The sequence below is a fragment of the Artibeus jamaicensis genome, unplaced genomic scaffold (assembly GCF_021234435.1).
Source record: "Artibeus jamaicensis isolate MK-2021 breed Jamaican fruit bat unplaced genomic scaffold, CSHL_Jam_final contig_3182, whole genome shotgun sequence".
In the NCBI taxonomy this organism is placed as follows: Eukaryota; Metazoa; Chordata; class Mammalia; order Chiroptera; family Phyllostomidae; genus Artibeus; species Artibeus jamaicensis.
The window spans coordinates 1,258,192-1,275,141 of NW_026521742.1; the positions used below are offsets into that span (position 1 = coordinate 1,258,192).

At 44.5% G+C, this 16,950-nt stretch overlaps 1 protein-coding gene across 2 annotated transcripts in view; it reads right to left on the minus strand.

Annotated features, from left to right (window-relative positions):
- The window catches only part of GALNT17 (polypeptide N-acetylgalactosaminyltransferase 17), a 435,103-nt gene that overhangs the window by 24,791 nt on the left and 393,362 nt on the right, over nucleotides 1-16,950 (minus strand). For both annotated transcript variants that reach the window (XM_037135575.2, XM_037135576.2), the window contains exons 7-9: nucleotides 9,591-9,776; nucleotides 7,076-7,213; nucleotides 1,559-1,654 (exon numbers count right to left, since the gene is read on the minus strand). In XM_037135575.2, the coding sequence (XP_036991470.1) occupies nucleotides 1,559-1,654; nucleotides 7,076-7,213; nucleotides 9,591-9,776 (420 nt within the window). The remainder of the gene's footprint in view (nucleotides 1-1,558; nucleotides 1,655-7,075; nucleotides 7,214-9,590; nucleotides 9,777-16,950) is intronic.

A 16,950-nucleotide genomic window follows, 5' to 3' on the forward strand; every position in this document is an offset into this window, starting at 1 on the left:
CTTGTTCCTTCCACATTTACTATGCTGTAGGTTTCCTGCCTCTTTACTTGTCTTTTCCTCTCAAGTGTAAATCACTTGAGAGCAGGTGGTTTACACCTGAGAGCAGGGTAGCTATCTCATCCACTGCCATATACATTTGTGACTAGCATCTGCAGTAGGTGATCAAGATGTACTGTTGAGAGTGAATGAATGAAGACACTCATTAGATTCTTTAGTCCATACTGCCTTTGATGCTAATGTCCCATTTCCCACTGTAAAGGAACTGGTCTTCCTGGTCATTCTCCTGCTCCCCACAGGCAGTTTTAGTCAATTATAAACGGTGGTGGAGCTCAGTAAATAATCTTAACTAAAATAGATTAGATTTGAATTTAAAATGCTTTGCTTGTGCTAGAGGGCCTGAGTTCTAGTCTGCTTTGTTAATAGGCACTGGCCCCTCCATGCCTCAGTTTCCTTGTGCTGCCTGCTTCCTCCAAGAGACTTGACCTGTCTGGCATTAGTCCTTCAAAGGACCCATCACCTTGAAGGGAGGCCAAGGTGGACTATGAGAACTACCTGTGGTGACAGTAGAAGGAATACAACTCTTCTCTTTCTAGGCACTGGCTTAATAGGAAAGCAAAGTTCTATGAGCAGAGAAAACCTGTGAGCCTCTATGAATGCATACATGAACATGTGTATGCATGTGAACCTGAACATGAACATGTGTGTTCATGTGACATGAGAGAGACACTGAGAGCTTACAGAGTGTTTTGTCCAGTGTCTTCCTTTCACAGAAGAATCTGTGAGACTGGTTTGCACCAAACGTCTAGTGCTCCTCTGGAACTGGATAATAAATGTTTTCCCAATTTGTAGCTTGCCTTTTATTACTGTTGATTGACATGAAAATGCTTTACATTTTCATAAATGTCAAGTGGAATGACATTTTTGGATACATTTATTCCCAATCTTAGAGAATTTCTAAGCTCTGTATGTGTACACACAGACATGCGTTGGCTAACACAAAGTTGTCAAAGGAAATTCATTTACCAGGTTTTGTTTTCACTTCATTCGCTGATCATTTTGTCCTTTTTGAACAACCTTGTATGTTATTCTGAGAGATCAGAGAACACACGTCCTTGGAAATGTACCACAAGCACCTTCCTCCTTCCCAGTTGGCGCCTGGCTTTTGTACCAGTGCTTACAGACCGGGTCATACTCACCACCAGACAGATGACAGCCTTTCAGGGTGAACACCTCAATCAGGTTTTCATGAGGGAATTTGCTATCTCTTTCTTTGAAGTTGTAGCAGGCGTATTTGGTTATAATCACAACATATATACATGCCTATAAGTAAATGACCCTCAAGTTTATTTACATTTTTCCGTGTGACACATGTCCAATGACCCTCTTAATGTCTATGCTGATGTAACCACTTGTGAGCCTTTCCTCTGACTCACAGAGAAACAACCAGAAAGCCCCTACAGAATGGGTAACAATCGCCCAAGTACAGGACAAAAGAAGTTAGCAGAAGTCCCACAAATTCCCAGAATTTACTCTTTGCCTGGTCATAGATGGCTCCTACCTGGGGTCCCCAGCCATGGCATGGGTACAGTATTGCTGTGTGGTTCTCCAGTGGGCCCTGGTCCAAGCAGACGTCTTTTGCCTTGTTGTTGCGAAGCTGTAGGAATAGGCAAACATCACCCATGAGAACTCATCTGACAGAGCTGCTGTTACCCAACCACTGTTGCACCACGTCTTAGTCCCAGACACTCAATGGGCAGGCCAATGACACCCCACCTGAGGACCCAGGCCTGAGCCTGTGAGGCGATCCCTCTAGCAGAGTCCTCAGTGGATGCCGTGGGCACCAACACTTAGCCTTGACCCTCACCCACATAGCTCCCCTGTCTCCAGCAAAAGATGTCAGGAAGCTTTTAGATGTGGAAACACTGGTTATCAAAGTGGGCTTCAGCACTGACATTGGTTGGAATAACCCTGGAAATCACAGGTCAGCTTCTCAGGTCATTATTAGCATAGAGGTATGAAAAATAGTAATCAAAAAAGCAAACATAAGCCTTGCCATCATGCAAAGTGCTGGCAATATTTATATAAATATATGCAAGATATGTTTCCTGAATGCCTATGCTATGCCAAGTCCATCTTCGGTGTTTGGAATGTACTTGCGGAGGAACAGACAAAGGTCTGCAAGATAAAACTTACCTAATTCGCACCTCTAGGTACACTGTGTTCTACATGGCTGCGTGTCCCACCCACCAACCTGCAATCTCAACCAGTGGGAAAACGGCAACGCTGGTCCCCCCCAGATTATAGTCTCCATGGAAACCAAACTAGCCAGGGATACATTGAGAAGAGGGGTTCAGAGGCTACGGGGAGGTGGCTCCTGAGCTAAGTGGTGAGAAGGATAAGTGGGAATCATTCTGGCGGTGTTCCATTTTTTAGCCGGGTGGTGGTTACACGAAGTTTTGCTTTATGTTGTTATGTTGCACATGTGCTTTATGTACATTGTATACGTGTTGTATTTCGTATAAATAATGCTCAGAGGAAAAAAATCAGCAAAAGTGAACTAGGGGCCGGGGCAGTTCGGGCTGTAAGGGGAGTGTGGGCCGACCATGAAATGTGGAGCAAAGGAGTTGGTGGCCCAACGGTCCTGTGCTCGCTGCGGTGCCCCTGCATGTGGAAGGGACTATCTGTACGAGTCAGGACGTAAAGCACACGCATACCTTTCCTTAAAAATGATCTTAAGACATTCCAGCTAATAGAGGTAAATAAAATTTTAAGAATCGACAGAGAGTGAATTATTCAGTATCTAAGTCAGCCTCGGCACGGATGCTGGATGTCCCATGAGGCAGAGCCACCTGACTCCTGCTCACGGGCATCAGTCTCCCCGTGTCACGGTGCCAGGGTCTGGTGTGGTGGCAAGAACTGGTAGGAGTGAGCACTAAAGTACAGTGTCTGAATGCTGACAACTGTTGTCACTAAACTGAGTCTGACTACAAAGTTCTCCTTAAAGAAGGTATAAAATGCAAATAAAGTATAATAATGTTTGGGTCTATAGTCCCAGATAACATTAGCAAAGCCTGAAAAGTTGATGAAGAGGTTGGGAGAAACTGTGTTAAGGTTCTAGTATTATATTACATACAACTTAACCTTTCATTTTGGAGGAGCAGGGGTTTTGGTGTAGAGGTTACAATGTTATTGAAAGCAAGGCATAAGCAATTCAAATGACTAAAAAGGTTTAAAAGACAAAAAGCAAGCCAGGTTAAAAAAATAAAGAAATTAGGACAGAGAAAGGAGCATACAGCCCAGAAACATTCACTGGCCTGGACACGGGCTCTCAAACAGAACTGTATGTGAGACATGCAGGGCGGGACCTGTGAGTACAGGATGAGGTCACACTGCCTCCTCCTCTCCCCTGCTTAGGGGTCTGCTGCGGTGAAGAGAACCAGCAGGAGCTCAGCGTTAAACATCAAGTTGTCTAAATTGTGGTGGGTTTGTTACGCACTGAATTTGATTAGTTTGATTTCTTGCATTTAATGCTATAGTCCGTCTGAAATAGATTTCAGTTTATGGTGAGCTCAGCAAACAGAGGAGTAACAGCAAATGCCTGAAATGTTACCGCTGACCATGCCTGGGAATTGGGAATTGGAGTAGGTTTTGTTTTCATCTTTATATTTTCTACAGAAGGTATGCTTTGCATTTATTACTCGAAGGAGATAGAAAATTTTGACCCTGGCGGTATGGTTCAGTGGATTGAGTGCTGGATTGCAAACCAAAAAATCACCAGTTCGATTCCCAGTTAGGGCACATGCCTGGGTTGTGGGCCAGGTCCCCAGCTGGGGGAGGGGGGGTGGCATGCAAGAGGCAACAGATCAAGAAAGAAAATTTTGCAAAAACAACACTTCCCCCTCCAAAAATCAGCTTTGAGCTCGATGTCACCTCCAAGGCTGCTCGCGCCTTAGCTCCAGATACATCATTCGCACGGTGCTTCCAGTGAGCATCGGCCTGGACCGTGGCCCTCTTGTGGCCTTTTCCCATTTCCATTCTTCCTTTGTGAATACTACTTTTTCTTCTCGTTTTAATATTATCAGATAAACACTAGTGACTTATGTGATAATACTATAAACTGGGAAACATGACCAAGCGCCCACACAAAAACTGCCCGTCCCACTACCCAGAGGTAACTGTTAAAACCATCATTTCCATTTCCCAATGCTATTCTCTTGCTTCCCATCTAAAATAGTAGCTAATCCAATTTTATTATCCTGACTTTTTCTTTTAGGAATGATATCATCAATACTTTTCTCTTGTCATTAAACTTTGGGCCATAAACATTTCAAAAGACTTGTACAAAATATTTCAAACCATTCAGGTTGTATATGTATTAAACTAACTTTGAAGTTAGAGTCAAAATTTTTAATCCCCCCCAAAAAGGCATTGAGAGAAACAACTCTTCCCCCAAATCTTTGCCCTCATTCAGATAATTTGCTTAGAACAAGAATAGAAGGACTATCATTAAGCCTTTTAATACATGCGGTTTAAATTGCTTTTTAAAAACCTTATTTAAGTTTGTGCTCTCACCAGAGGGTATGCAGTTTCTCATGCTGCCAAGGCCTTGCTGGCAAAGCACAAGCACATATTCTAAAAATGAATAGCTGTTCACTTGGTAGTAGGAAAAAAGCTATCGTAATGCATCGTAAAATTGTTTATGTGTTTTTTAACCATTTGTATTTTCTTTTGGGATTTTTTGATTTTCTTATTTAGATTAATTGTTTTATTTAAATCAATTTTCAGGGCTCATTATATATTAATGGTGTTATGCATTCATCTACAATATTTATGTCATATATAGTTCCAGTTTGGTATATTATTTCTGTATTTGGTTGATGTATAGATTACTTTAATATTTACGAGCTCACATCCATTATCTTTTCTTTTCCTTTGCATTTTCTTTCATGGCTTTGAGTCACAGAAAGCCCTTCCTTCCTCTTTCAGAGATCAGATTCATATCTATTTCCGAATGGTTCTATTATGTTTTTTTTTCCTTTCATTGAATGCTAGAGTTCATCTGAAATTCACTTTGGGATCTGGTGAGCTGTAAGACTCTAAATCGTTCTTGTTTGTTTGTTTTTTTCCCCCAAAGAGCTAAGCAATTTACCCAATTGTCTTGCAAATAATCCAGTCACTGACCATCGTCTTCCAGTGCTTCCATTATATTTGATCTTACTTCAATAACAAAAACAAACAACCCAAACAACCCAAACCATGCTTCTACTTTGAGGAAGAAAAGACAAGCAGCCTGGACCTGTGAGTAGCCACTGCTGCGTGCCAGGTACCACTGCCAGCACCCCAACACCGCTGTCCTTTCACCTTCCAGCAACCCCCTGCAGTAAGCATGCTCCCTCCCCCATTTCACAGATGAGGGAGTGAAGCTGAGAGGGACCACTCTGTGTGGTGGACTCGTCCAGCAGGCTGACTCCAGGCTTCACGTGCCCCTAAGCAAGACACAGACTGCCCCCGCAAGAAGCAAGCTGCCCATTCCAAACTCCTCAGCAGGGACGCCTTGCCCAGACCCTGATGGTTTAATCTAGGGCTGATTTACAAAAACCACAGTTTGGAAGCAGCCCAAGAGTAGATAAAAAGCTGTGGTACATCTCCACAATGAAATGATAGTCGGCCAGAAAAAAAAGAAGGAAATCCAACCCTTTGTGACAGTGTGGATGGACCCAGGGAGTATTATGCTATGTGAGGTAAGCCGGTCAGAGAAAGACAAGTTCCCTAGGATTTCTCTCATATGTGGAATCTTATGAACAAAATAAACAAACAAACAAAGTAGAGATGGATTCATAGATACAGAGAACAGAGTGACAGCTGTCTGAGGAAAGGAGAGTTGGGGAGCTGGGTGAAGAAGATGAAGGGAGTAAGCAAAAAAAACAAACAAACCCAAAACCCAAACAAAACAAACTTCACAGAGACAGACAACAGTCTGGTGATTACCGGAGGGAAAGAGGTGGGGGAGGTAGAGGGGGAGGAGGTGGGTTAAACAGTGACTGAAGGAAACTTGACTCAGAGTGATATAGAATTATACACCTGAAACCTGTACAATTTTATTAACCAATGTCACCCCAAAAGTTCAATAAAAAAATAAAAGGCACCAGGCATAATGTAGGAAAATTCACAATTGTAGAAAAGGTAAACACGTTAAGTCAAAGAGAGGTCTGCTAGTGTCAGCTTGGATCTATAGATATAGATGTATGTGTATAAAAAGCATATATGTGTGTATGTAAAATAATTTTAGTGAAAAGATACACACACACATAGTAAAGAAGACCATACATCAAAATGTACACATTATCTACAGAATCAGAATGCCTGTGTCCAATCCCTGCTTCATGACTAATAGGCTCTGAAACCTTAGGCAATTTATTTAACTTCTCAAAGTCTTAGTTTCCTTATCCATAAAGAGAAAATAATACTACTACTTCATAAGGTGACAGTGAAAAGCACTTAGAAAATGTGTGGCGTTTTGAAAGTGCTCAGTGAGTGTTCATTGCTATTAACGTTATTTTCAATTTTTTTCTGAAATGCATATTTATGGTATTTGTAATAAGAGAAAAGCCAAGTTGCCTCACTGTGTAGAAAGGTGATATTATCTCATCACAGGGAGTTTGAGAAGAGCATCTGCACCCTTTCTTTGGTGGCAAACAGCTCCGGCCCACGGCACTGAACAAAAGAGTAGTCCAGCCCCCTTCTCATTTTTATACCCAACTTCCTAGTTAATGTCCCATTCACGGCTCCCAGGGGACCTCACAATCAAAACATCCGGAAGAGAACTCATCATCAACTCCACACCCCAGGCAGAAGGATGGCCCAGACACATTGTATTGAATAGCATTGCATTTGTCCCTCTACCAGCTGGTGAGAGCCTTGACGTCAGGGACTGCATCAAGATCCACTCGCTGAATGAACGAATGAATGAATGAATGAATGAACAAATGACTCTGGTTCTGATTTTCCCCTGTCAAAGCAGTATACAGCCCATTGCACAGCCATCCAAGCTGAGAACATGCATGGTCTTAATTACCTCCCCATATGCAATGGTGTTATTGTATCTTCTCATTTCTGGGTAAACGTGGTCCAGGTACCACTGGAAATTCTTACACTTTAAACTTTTCCTTAAGGCTCTTCTTTCAGAGACATCACCTATGTCAATGCCTGGATTCTGAAAGTGAAGAGAAACGAAGGACATTAGTGACTGGGGAGCTGTGGCTGAATAGCACAGGGGGCATCACCCTCAGGAAATACTATTGAAGAGAAATCTTAATTTCTCCGCATGCTCACTCAGAGGTCAGATGGAGGGCACCTTCTTGATCAACTAGCCCCAAGCGAGACACTGCCGTCCCCTGAGCGCAGCACGGGGCTCTGATCATCGCTGTGTGTAAGGAATTCGGGACACACTGATGTGGCAACCTATGTTCCCAGCCCTGTCTCTCCCACATTTCCTGAGTGACTTTCCAAGCCAATTATTAAAGGTATTATTTGATTAAGACAAGAAAATGGGTGCCTATAAACCACCTCCTGTCTTTCTGTTCTATCCCTGTGTAATTTCCCCTTTTGTTGGCTCTTTGTGAAGTTCATTTATGCAGAAGCGAAAATAATTTTCCATGGCAAAGCTTGTAATGATGTTCTAATGAATAATTCACTCTGCTTTTACAGAAATGAACCTGTAATGGGCGGCTGTGTGCTGACAGGGAGAAACAAAGTAGCTGAAATATGACTCCGCAGACTCTACCACAAGATGGCCATGAACTGGCAGAGACGGGATGCTCTCTCCACAAAGGGGCGCAGCCAGGCAGCACCTGGAGGCCCCGGAGGAAGAGTTCAAATTATTTCATTAAGATTTGTTCTTCAGCAGCCGAACAATGATTTCAAATGAACATCCCTTTAAATGTCAAACATTAAAATTCAAAGGCAAACCTGGGCAGCAATATCGAACTCTTTGTTGTAATATACTCAGCATGGTTAATGAGAATGGGTGTCTGTGGAAAGTGTGGGAGGGACACTGGTGTTGGGGACCAGGGGCGGTTTGTAATGACGGAGGAAGCATTGGAATAGAGTCGGCAGCTCTGAGCTCCTGGGACTCTAAGTCACATCACTGTTCCAGGTCACAGCTCTTCTTCCACAAAACAGGAAAAATAACACCTATTCCACTGACATCGCAGAGCTGTGGGCAGAGGTGAAGGAAGACTTAGCTTCACATCCCTGCCCTGCCACGTGCTGTGTGCAGAACCTTGGTTAACAAGTCACTTTTAACTTCCAGAGCTTTGGTTTACTTACCTGTAAAATGGACACCACACTAGGTTCCTATCAAGCTAGCATTTATCGAGCACTTAGTATTTGCTATGCTGTCTTAAGCCTCGTTTCTAACTTCACAGGAGACCTAGGAGGTAAATGTTGACAATCCCTATTGTACAGATGAGGAAACTGAGGCAGGTGGTTCCTCAGTCATGTGGCTGTCATGAGTGCTAAATGAGAAATGCTAATAAGAAACTTATCTAGTGCCTGGGACATAGGAAGGGCTCAACAAATGGTGCCTAGCTTTATATTGTAACATGTAAAATCACTTACAGTGTAACAGCTCGAAAGTGCACATTGCTATTGGGCATTTTCAATACTTTAGAACCTTGTTTCTATAATTGTAACAGCAATGATATAAATTCTTTACTTTGGTCTTCTTTATCCACAGACCTTGCCCATAGTCACCTGCCTTTCTGCTGTCCTAGGCTCCAGCCTCCTGAAACACAGGGGCTGTATTTCCCAGCAGGACCAATTCTAGGCAACTCTCAGCGGACACCTGGCTGAGCAGACGAACCCAACTGTGGCTGAGAGTTCAGGTCTGCCTGCTGTGCTGTGCAGGACAACAAACACTCACCGGCACTCCCGTATCCCATGCCAGGCACTGCTCTAAGTGTGTCACACGTACTGAGATTTAGTGCTTTTGATTTTGTTCTCACAACTGCCCAAGGAAGGAGGGCCTGCTAATATGCCCATTTTATAGCTGAGAAATCTAAGGTACAAAGGCAATATGAATGGATTTATTCAAGATCTCATAAGTACTAAGCAGCAGAGCTGGAATTCAAAGGGCTGCAGTAACATAGGAATTTTTGTAGGTGATGTTCTGGGTGGAATCTGGAGGAGAGCTGAGGAGCCATGGAAACAAGGGCTTCAGCACATGGTAGGGATGTACGTCATCCTGGAGGCGGCTAGAGTGCCAGAGCGGGGATGACAAGGTCTGGTGCCAGAAACTTCGGGCAAGAATCTTCTGAACACAATGTATGTTCAGGAGCAGGGTATCCAGATTAACATAATACAATTGGGACTAACACAATATGACCCTTCTAATCTTTCTAAATGGATTTTGAGACTTCTCTGTTGTCACCGTCCCCACCTGGAGCTCTATGGACTCCCTCAAAATGAATTCATAATTTTGCAAGTGTGAGCATCTTTCTAGGGAGGAAGCACCATCTTATTAAAAGGAGTGACCAATCAAACACGAGGATGACAGTTCTAGGGAGACGGGGAGGGCTGCTGGGCCCTACCTCCAGCGGCAGGTTCCACGCTATGTACACATGAGACTTGTAATCGTCCATCCAGACCTCAGCCACCCGGAGAGCATTCCTCTTGGTGTAGAAGCCAATGTTGCTGTTGTAGGGCTTCTTCTTCCGCTCAATGTGGGCCACCCGGGAGCAAGGCAGGACCTCCATGCTGCCCCCGCAGAGCCACACCTGGAGGTACAAGGACATCATCAGCCTGACAGAGAAATTCTTAGAGGTCACTGCCCTTCCAGAGGCTCGAAGGTAATGGCTCAGGAGACTTAGCATGAGTGAGAAATAACATTTTAGTACATAAAGCCACTGAGACTTCAGGATTGGTTTGTTACTGCAGCACTGCCTAACCTAACTTAACTGAAACAGGTAGAAAAGAAGATTTAGGGACTTTTATAGATATAATAATTTAGGATATTAAAATCCAGCTCTGGATAAGAGAGGCCCATATACCTAAAATGCTCCTGACGATATATGGTTTTCTTAGTTCTCAGTAATACATTGGAATCCATGAAGGCTTTCCCCCACCTGGCTGAAGCGGAGCCTTGCAGACACAGACTGGAAAATTCAAGCTAAAAAAACCAGACCATCTTTATTTAAATCAGCACAAAGTACACAGTGGTCTAGTTCTGCATTGTTGATATGATCTATTTTGGAGTCCCAGCCTCCTGGAAGCATCCACCCCAACACCATCACGTGTGGATGTCACTTGTTGCTGGGATATTCGGGTGGAAGGCCAAGATGGCAGTTGCCCTTGAGAGATGCAAAAGCCCAAGGCAGCGACACTTTGCCTGGGCCTGGCGTGCATCCAGGCTCCCAGGCCCTGCTCCCTGGGGAGGGCTGTACCAGCCACCTACTCTCAGTCTCAGGCAGGAAAAACAAAGCATTCGTGATGGTCCAGAAGGTCTAATTTGTGAAAGTGAATGTCCTGGCACTGGTGGGGAGAAGAGGAAGGAGTCACAGAGGGGTTCTGGGGACCTGTAAGACTGCCCTGATGTGAGGCTCCTGCACACTGTCCACGAATGACAGTGCGCTGGTGAGCTGACTCAGGTCCGCATAACATATGCTCTTCCCAACTGGGTCATTTCCAGCCTTTCCACCTCTAGTTCCCCCAAAACCCTCACCTTGAGCATACTGGGACATTCTTAAGCATTTGTCCAACTTTCCTGGTTCTTTATTAAATCTAGGGGCACAATTCACGTGTATGTGTGATATTGTTTCTATTTCCCAACTCTGTTTATAGCACAGGGAATCAGACAGTTGGAAAATCCTCCCGTCACCAAGAATCCTCTCTTATTTTTCTTCTTGCTTCAGTGAGGAGACTGTGAGCTCAGAGAATGGTAGACAGTGGGTGGTTCACACTAGTGTAATTTGGGACCTGAAAATTAGGTGCCCCCATGGGCTGGGGCAGACCCACTAGAGGGAAGCCAAGTCATGGGGGCAAAATATTGCAAGAGGCCTATGGGAAATAAGGACAAGAGACCTTACAGAGTAAAACGAGGTGGCTGACTTTTCAAGGGTGGGTAAAGACACAGAATTCCACAGTTATGTGGCATTTGATAGTTTCAAGATTCATGGAATGAATGGAAAGACACTTTATGTTCACCAATTAGAAAAGTTAACATTGTTAAGTCAAGTATTATCATTTTAACAAAGATTGGCAAAGACCCTTAACAAAGGCCCAAACTAATGCAAAGATTCAGCTTTATACAAGGGTGCCAAGACAATTCGGTGGGAAAAGAATAGTCTTTTCAACAAATTGTGCTGCAACAACATGCAAAAGAATGCATTTGGACAACGACCTCACAACATATACAAAAATTAACTGGAAATGGATCAAAGACCTAAATGTAAGAGCTTAAACTATATAACTCTTAGAAGAAAACACAACAGCAAATTTTCACAAAGGAAGTAACAAATGAAGGAATAAAGAAAAAAATGAAGGGAGAAAGGGAAGAAGGGACGGGGAGAGAGGGAAGAAAAATACAAGCACCCAATGAGCGTGGGAGGCAAACTGAGCTCAGTCCCTTGGGGCCTGAGTGGAGCCCCAGTGTAGGAGACCATTCTGCATGGCATGGGCCCAGCTCCCAGTGGAAAGCAAGGTCTGATGCACAGGACCCATGCCCGTGGATAGCTTCTCCCATGGGGAATCAGGCCTGCACTCTACCTAGATTGCTATGAGATTTGCTTTTGCTAAAACTCCCTCACCCTGAATTGAGATAGAAAGTGCTTACTGTAACTTTCTAAAATCCATGCTAAACCTTCCAAGGATGAATGTAACTGGTTCAACCACTTTTCCCTTTTCATTTGCAAATATCCCTCTTCTGTGATGTGATTAGCAGCCTCTTCTCCTTTGTTTTCTGTAAAAGGTAACCACCAAAAGTGAACCTGTGCATAGTAAATGAGGACCATCATGTAAAGTGCCCAGAAAAGAAATAAAGGCTGTTCACAGCAAGGGCCGAGGCTTTTTCTCCCCTTGAGAGAAAAGCCATGCTGTCCCTTTTCCTCCACAGGGCTTGGTAGTCTGTGTGAATTTCTTGTGTCTCATCCATAATGTGGCGGACCCCATCACCACGGTCCCACATCGCCCCAGTGCTGGGATGGGTCCAAGGAGCTCCTCTCTGCTTTATCCTTCTCTATCCTTCCCTTCTTCAGTTACCTCCCTTTAGAGAGGTAAGTGGACCCCATTCTGCTTTCTCCAGGTCAAACACCAACTGCTTCGTAAAATCTTCACAGGTAAGGAGGCTGAGGATCTTAGAGGTTGAGTAAATTGTCAATAATTCCCAATCAGTAAGTGGAGAAGCCAAACCCCACAACCTTAGCCACATGCCGTGTAAGAGGCCAGCCCTTATGTGGTGAGCACTGCAACTCTGATCCCTGAGGGCCCTGGTCCTCGAGCTCTTCTTCCTCAGCCACAGCTTGCACCTCACTCAAGGTGCCTGGCTAGCACCTCTAACCTACATCGCAGCTGGGGTGAGTGAGGGGAACAGGTGCGTGTGCACATGGCCTGAGGAGGCTCAGTGGATGTGAGGTGGCACCAACAACATCCTCAAGGTGATGGGTGTCATTGTCAGGGGGGGTCAAGGTTAATCTTCTGCTGCAGGAAATGACTGGATAAGGTAGCTTTGTGAAGGCAACTGGAAGAAACCAGGGAGTCAGCAAGTCTCAAATCCCAGCAGGCTGTACTTCTAGCTGGCCAGAGCTCACGGGCTGGGCACAGGTAGTGATGAGTTGGTGTAAGTCTGTCCATGGTCAAGTGACTGAGCCTGGGCAGTAGATATGAAGTAATTCCAGACAGCAGACTGAATACTTGAGAAAAAAGCAACGGGGTAGCTAAGGCAGCAGCCAAAGGTATTCCAGAAGGAATGGTATTCACCTCACCTCACCTCTGACTCTGCCTGAGAGCTATGGAAGCCAAAAGGGAGCTTCCTAAACAGGATATGGTCCAGGTTATCCTTCTGCCCAACATGAGGCCCGGGTTCATGTGTCCCAAGTACAGATGATCCCAAGCAAACTCCCAAAGATCTGTTCTCCGTATCACTATTTATCAGCCAAAATGGCAAGGTCCTATGGAGCCTGGAAGAAATGACACCAAAGAAAAACCAATAGAAAGTTTGGAGTGAAAGAGTGATTGGCAAATCTTTGATGCCAAAGAGAAAAAAGAGGGGGAACTATACCCCCAGAAAAGCACTCCAGGCCCAAAGCTCCTCCATAGAGGAGGGAGTAGGCCCTTCATATGGGCCACGATAGGCCATGAAAATGTACATTCTAAGCTCTGGGGACCAGTTCTGGGGGCAGAGAAACAATGGCACTACCCTTGGTGACCCTCTACTAGGGAAGTGGGAAGGGAGCCACGTATAAATATCAATGGGCCACCAGGTGTAGTGATTCCAGGAACAGGTATTAATTTATTCACCCGGAAAATATCTACTCAGAGCCTACTTGCTAGCCTGGGAATGAAGTGGGGAACAACAAGACAGGTCCTTGCTTTCATGACATCAATGATCTTGCAAGGGAAATGCATTGATTAAATTAAGCTTAATCAATGAGCTGATATTAATTGATCTTTATTAATTAAATCATCACAGAGTACCAGAAATGAAGCTAACTTCCATGAAAGAAAGCCATACACTGCTAGAAAAACTAGCATTTGACGAAGGAGTGTAGCCAACAGGCTCGGAGAAAGCATCTGTAAGGTGGGACACTCAAGGGAAATCCAAAGGGCTAGACTAAGCTGACTCAGTTAAAGAAATAGAAAAGGTGGACAGGAGCCCCACGCACAGAGGCAGCCAGCACAGCCACGATGACCTTGTATAGGAAAACTCATGGTGCCGTGGATCTCATTCAAAGATGGTAGCAACAATTCCTCCCACATTTCTTTGTAATGTGAATTTTTTGTTCCTCCTATCAAAAGGTTATATCTATTTCTCTTCCACTTGGATCTGGGATGGTCTCATGACTTGCCCTGATCAACAGAACACAGTAAAAGTGATGGTTTGCATTGTCCAAGACGAGGCCTTAAGAGGCTTTGCAGCTTCCAGTTTCTCCAACTTGTAACCCTGAGTCCTCCACGCTGTGGAGGAGCTGGGGATGAAAGACCATGAAACCAGGGAGGTCCAGCTCTTGCAGTCATCCTGGCTGAGAACCCAGGAGGGACCAGACACCCCAAGCCAATGCTACTGAGAGAGACGGCCCCAGCCCAAATTGTCAAACTCCAGAACTGTGAGCAGATCATTATTTGAAGCTGCTAAATTTGGGTTTACACAAACTTAACTGATACACACAGGATAGTCAAAGAACTAAAACAACAGCCATGGGGCTAGAACTCAGGGGTGGAAGAGAGGAGAGCAGTGTGAAAGGAAGGTGGGAGGCAGGTGGGGGACAGGTGGGGGGCAGGTGGGGTTTGCACCAGCAGGGCCTGTAGGCCGCAGTAAGAAAATTGGTCTTTGTCCTCAATGAGAAACTGCTGAAGGATTTATATTTGAAAAGATCAAGTGTGGGGAGGGTATTAGCAGCAAGGAGATGGGGACAGAGAAAACAGGAGGTGCTCACTGTCATCCAGGGGTGAAATGCTCTAGCTGTGGCTAGGACAGCAAGACACAGAGACACACAAAGACTGGCAGGTTTAAAAGGCAAAAGTCAGTTCCTGGTGAGGAACTGACTATGTGGCAGGGAGGGAGAAAAAGGGTCAGGAATGACTTCCAGGTTTCTTGCTTGTGCAGCTTAATATCCAGTGGTAGTATTATTCTCGGAGCCAAAAAGTCTGCCCAAACCTACCCAGGCCTCTGGAAGCAGAAGATGTTAAGGAGAATAGAAAGTGAGATGCTGCCTTGGGCTGACATGCTGGTCTTCCTCACTCACCATGGGACACCCAGCTCTACCAGTCTTTCCTGCTGAGGTACATGCAGGCCAAGATGACCTGTGACGGCATATGTCAGTATTCAGTCACTCACGAGAAAAGAAGCGGGCATTTGCCAGTTCAACTCTCAAGTGTGAGTTTCTTTGATTTGGAGGATGTGGAATTTTCTTGATCTGTGAAAGTTAGTTAATTAAGAAAGAAATTAATGTAGTAAAATTAATTTTGTTTTGAACCCTCATCTATCCCAGACCAAGGACAATGTCATGTCAAGGCGCTGCCCAGGATACCATGTGACCTGGTGGGCCTGCCTACTGCCCTTGAGTAGGAGTGTTGGGGAGCAGAAGCAAGCTGTTTGTGGCATTACTGGACTTGCCTGAAGATGCCCCACAGAGAGCAGAACGGGAATCAAAGTCACTACTGGGTAATCGTCAGTGAGATCCACATCTGAAAGAGGCTAGGAGATGCTGCAGGTAATCGTAGCAAATAACCAAGCAGAACAAGGAGGAGATGCACAGTATGGAGTGAGTTGTTAACTCACAGGACCACAGACGGGAGGGCATCAGGTCTGCTGCAGAGGCAGTCTTGGCAAGTTAAGGTGTTTGTTCATTTGTTTCTTTCTGAATATATAATGGTTTTATTGAGATATAGTCCACAAAGTATACAATTCACCTTCTAGGTCGTACAACCATCATGACAATCCATTCGAAAACATTTTCGTCATCCACTTGGAAACCCCAGACCCACTAGCAGTCCCTCTAATATCCACCACCCTCTCCTAGCTCTAGGCAACCACTACTCTACTTTCTGTCTCTATGGATTTGCATATCCTGGACATCTTCTATAAGTAAAATTCTATGCTGTGTGCTCCTTTGTGACTGACTGCTTTCACTTAGCATAATGTTTTCCAAGTTTATCCATGTTGTAGCATGTATCAGTATTTCATTCCTGTTTATGACCAAAGTAACATTCCACTGTGCAGATACAGTACCTTTTATTCATTTATCACATGATGGAGATTTGGGTTGTTTCTATTTTGGCTACTATCAATAATGCCACAAAAGCCCTGGCTGGCGAAGGCTCAGTGGATTGAGTGTAGGCTTGTGAACCAAAGGGTCACTGGTTAGATTCCCAGTCAGGACAATGCCTGGGTTGCAGGCCAGGTCCCCAGTAGGGGACACATGAGGGGCAACCACACATCGATGTTTCTCTCCCTCTTTTTCTCCCTCCCTCCCCACCTCTAAAAATAAATAAATAGAATATTTTAAACAATAATGCTGCTATGGACATTCATGTAAAAAGTTTTTAAATGGGTATATGTTTTCATTTCTCTTGGGTATATACCTTAGAACTGGAATTGCTGGGTCCTATGTTAACTCTCTGTTTCATCTTTGGAAGGACTGCCAGACTTTTGCAAAGGGGCTGCACCATCTTATATGCCCCACCAGCAGTATAGCGAGGGTTCTAACAGCTCCCCATCCTCACTAACCCTTGTCATTGTCCACCTTATTGATTATAGCCACTCAGTGGATATGAATAGCATGCTGTGTGGTTTTGATTTGCATTTCCCTGGTGGCTAATGATGTTGAGCATATTTTCATATGCTTATTAGTTATTTGTCTATCTTCTTTGGAGAAATGTTTACTCAGATCCTTTGCCCAATTTGCACTTGGGTTGTTTGTCTTTTCATTACTAGCTGGGGCCTTATGGAGAAAACAAAGTTGGCTTCCAATGACTTTTCTCTCCCTCTCCTTGCTTTTCATCATCACTATTTGGGCTCCATTGTTCAAGTTCCCTCAAACCATTCCTTACCAGAAATGTCTTCCTTGTCTCCGGGCAGGGCTGGCATGAAGGTGCCCATGAGGTGCAGAGGAATGAAACAGGCTGATATTCCTGCTCTACCTCCGCCAAAGCCCTGCTGTGGAGCCCAAAGTCCAAAGTGTGATGCTAAGCAAGTCACTTTCCCCCTCTTCTCCCAGGCCTCAGTTCTTCTTCAGC